Genomic DNA, 2,846 nt, shown 5'->3' on the forward strand with positions numbered 1-2,846 from the left:
GAACCAACTTCCAAGAGAAGTGGTGCTGGCTCCTGCCCTGGGGGTTTTTAAGAGGAGGTTAGATGAACACCTTGTGGGGGTCATTTGACCCCAGTACTCTTTCCTGCCATGGCAGGGGGTCGGACTAGATGATCTGCTAAGGTCCCTTCCGACCCTAGAAACTATGAAATCTATGAAACCCCACAGTAAGGTTGTGCCCTTATAGCAGGATCTCCTTTGGTTGCTTTCTGTCTGCAGTTCTAGGTCCTTTAGTATGGTTTCTCTGTCCCTCTTGGTGTTTGCAACTCCTCAGCATTGCAGTCCAGATTTGCTTCCTGGTATTCTAAAATGCCTCTTCCCCCAACCCAGTCTAATCCAAAATACCCTCCATGGCAGGCATGATCGGTAGGGGCTGTCATACCCCTAAGGCAACTTGAAGAATCCATGGGAATGCTAAAATATGCTCAGAAAGTTTGGAGTTGAGTAGGGGTGTCAAACCGCCTTCCCCCAGCCTGAACCCAGATGCAGCAGCAATAGAGCAAGTAGAGCTGCTACAGGTATTAATGCACCAGTCACTCATGCCTCCCCATCCTAGGTGTTCACATGTCACCAGCAGCGATCTGCCTCCGATTTTGGCATTGGGCCATGCCCCTGTTCAACACACCCTCAAATTCATGTTTCCTCCATGGGCCATGCAGGCCCCACAACCACTCAGTAGGTTGAAGTGCAGCTTGCTGGCTACGAAGTTTGACACCCACGAGGTAGAGCCAGGAACAGAACTCAAATCCCAGTCCTGTGCTGGTAATAGTCTATTATTTTGGATGCACACTTTTGCTTTCTTTTTCACTCCCAAGCAAACCTTCTCTTCCCATGCAGACTCAGAAGAAATAGACAGGAAACGAGCAAGAGTCAAGAACAGCGAAGGGGGCGATGTGCCGCAGAAATACTTTGTCGTCACAAACAATCAGCTTTTACGAGTTAAATACTTATTAGTCTATTCCCAGAAACACAGGAGGTAAGTACCCTGCTTACCAAGCCATGAGCATATGGGAGCAGCCAGATGCACAGATCTTGTTTATGCAAGAACTGTACAAAATGAAGACATGCTTCTGCGCATGAAAAGCAAATAAGGGAAAAAAGTAATACTTGATATAAATAGTTTGCAAGATTTTAACATAAGATGTGTGGATCTTATTGGCAGGCTGATATCTGATCTAATTCTTGTGTTTTTCTTCCCCCCACCTACTTTACAGGTCTTCTAGTCAGTCTTGGTTTTCCAACCATCGCTTTGCTGTACTGATGACGCTGTATCTACTGTTGCTAATTGTGATAGGTGCCACCAACTCGCCAGCGTTCCTCTACTACTGGCACAGAATGTTTGACTCCAAAGAATGAACTAGCTGAATCACATGCCGTTATGTTCACCATGTGCCTTACTGATGGGGAGTCGCAGCCTATTGCATCTACCAGAGCTCTGGAAATGTGAATTTCTAGAGCTTTTCGGTTGTATTCCAACTGCATTGCCTTCATGACACCCCATTTATTCTCAAGTAGTTTTGTTTTTGCAAGAAACCAGTGAGTTCTGTAAGAAAAAGGGGAACTGCCCATCTCATCCTGTGGGTGGTGAAGTAGGTGAACTGTTCTGAAAATACATTTTAGTTATGGATTCCAAGAAACCTGTATTTAAAATTGATGAAAACTTCAGGTGTGGGAGCTCTCAGACATGTTTAAGTCTGCCAGAGAAATAGATGAGTAGCAAGCATGTGTGTCCATTGGGAAGGAAGAACTCTTTACCTCACATAAAAAGGTAACTTGCAGTAGGTTTTACTGGTTTGATTGAGGAGTCCCCCTCTGCATTTCCTGAAGGGAAGTACAGTTTCTCACGTGATGATGCAGGATGGATCACTTTTAAAATTACGAGGCGGGGAGGGTTATATTTGGGCACAATGATTGTAACAAAAACACTATGAAATAAAGTAGCCACCCAAGTCAAATGACCTGAAAAAGTTGTTCTAGATTCTTTACAGTAAGCGGATAATGGATACTGAATGCATGAGATCACTCTTCACTTCTGCACACCCCAAGCAGCCTGTTATTTGAAGGGCTGCTCTGTATGTCCAGCAGGTTAAAATTAAAGTTTAGGATTAGCACAGAATTGGGTCATCTGCTACATCTCTCTCACTGGCATAGGAGACAAGGTCTGACCTGAGAAGGGGCAGGTCTGTGCCAGATTCACACTGCTGGCAGATCTCTCGGAGGCACTAGAGACACTGGGCACATGTATTTGTACTGTGGCCTAAGGTAGTTGCATGATGCTCTGGGATCTTCTCCGCATACGTACATGCATTCAGTCCTGTTCTGCATCAGTTTATGACATGGCAGTACCTGCAGTGGGAATGTACCCAACATTTTTTAACACAATATTGTAAAATACCGAAATATGACAGAGCCAAGTTACCTGCCAATTGTGCGAGGACAAAGCAATATCTGCCTTTGGGTTTTCTCTTTAACTCACCACATGCACATTTCTAATGTATTTTCCAGTCTACATAATTCACTAGAAAGACTGGTTTTTCTCTTTCAGAATTATGGCAGTTCCATTACCCAGGACAGAGTTTTGGGCTTTAGGCAAATACAGAAAACAGCAATTCACAGTTTGCTTTAAACTGAAGTTACAGTTAGGGCATCCCAATTTAGTGCTACGGTGTATTTGAAAACAATGCCTATACGTTTGTGGAAGTTGTTTAGAACAAGCTGCAAGAGACATCAATGGGGGATCCATCCCTGTCTGAACCCCGTGTAAAGCTAGGGATGTGTAAAGATGACAGACGCTGAAAACAGTAACAAAACAAAAAAAACCCTCTTCT

At 44.2% G+C, this 2,846-nt stretch overlaps 1 protein-coding gene across 1 annotated transcript in view; it reads left to right on the forward strand.

The window, feature by feature from the left end:
- The window catches only part of PARP16 (poly(ADP-ribose) polymerase family member 16), a gene marked incomplete at its 5' end in the record, with an annotated part of 8,859 nt that extends 6,886 nt beyond the window's left edge, over positions 1-1,973 (forward strand). The window contains 2 exons of the mRNA XM_019503809.1: positions 856-994; positions 1,233-1,973. Of these exons, the coding sequence (XP_019359354.1) occupies positions 856-994; positions 1,233-1,374 (281 nt within the window). The remainder of the gene's footprint in view (positions 1-855; positions 995-1,232) is intronic.
- Positions 1,974-2,846: the final 873 nt, after the last annotated feature.

Source organism: Gavialis gangeticus, unplaced genomic scaffold, assembly GCF_001723915.1.
Source record: "Gavialis gangeticus isolate Ggan-Ray unplaced genomic scaffold, GavGan_comp1, whole genome shotgun sequence".
In the NCBI taxonomy this organism is placed as follows: Eukaryota; Metazoa; Chordata; order Crocodylia; family Gavialidae; genus Gavialis; species Gavialis gangeticus.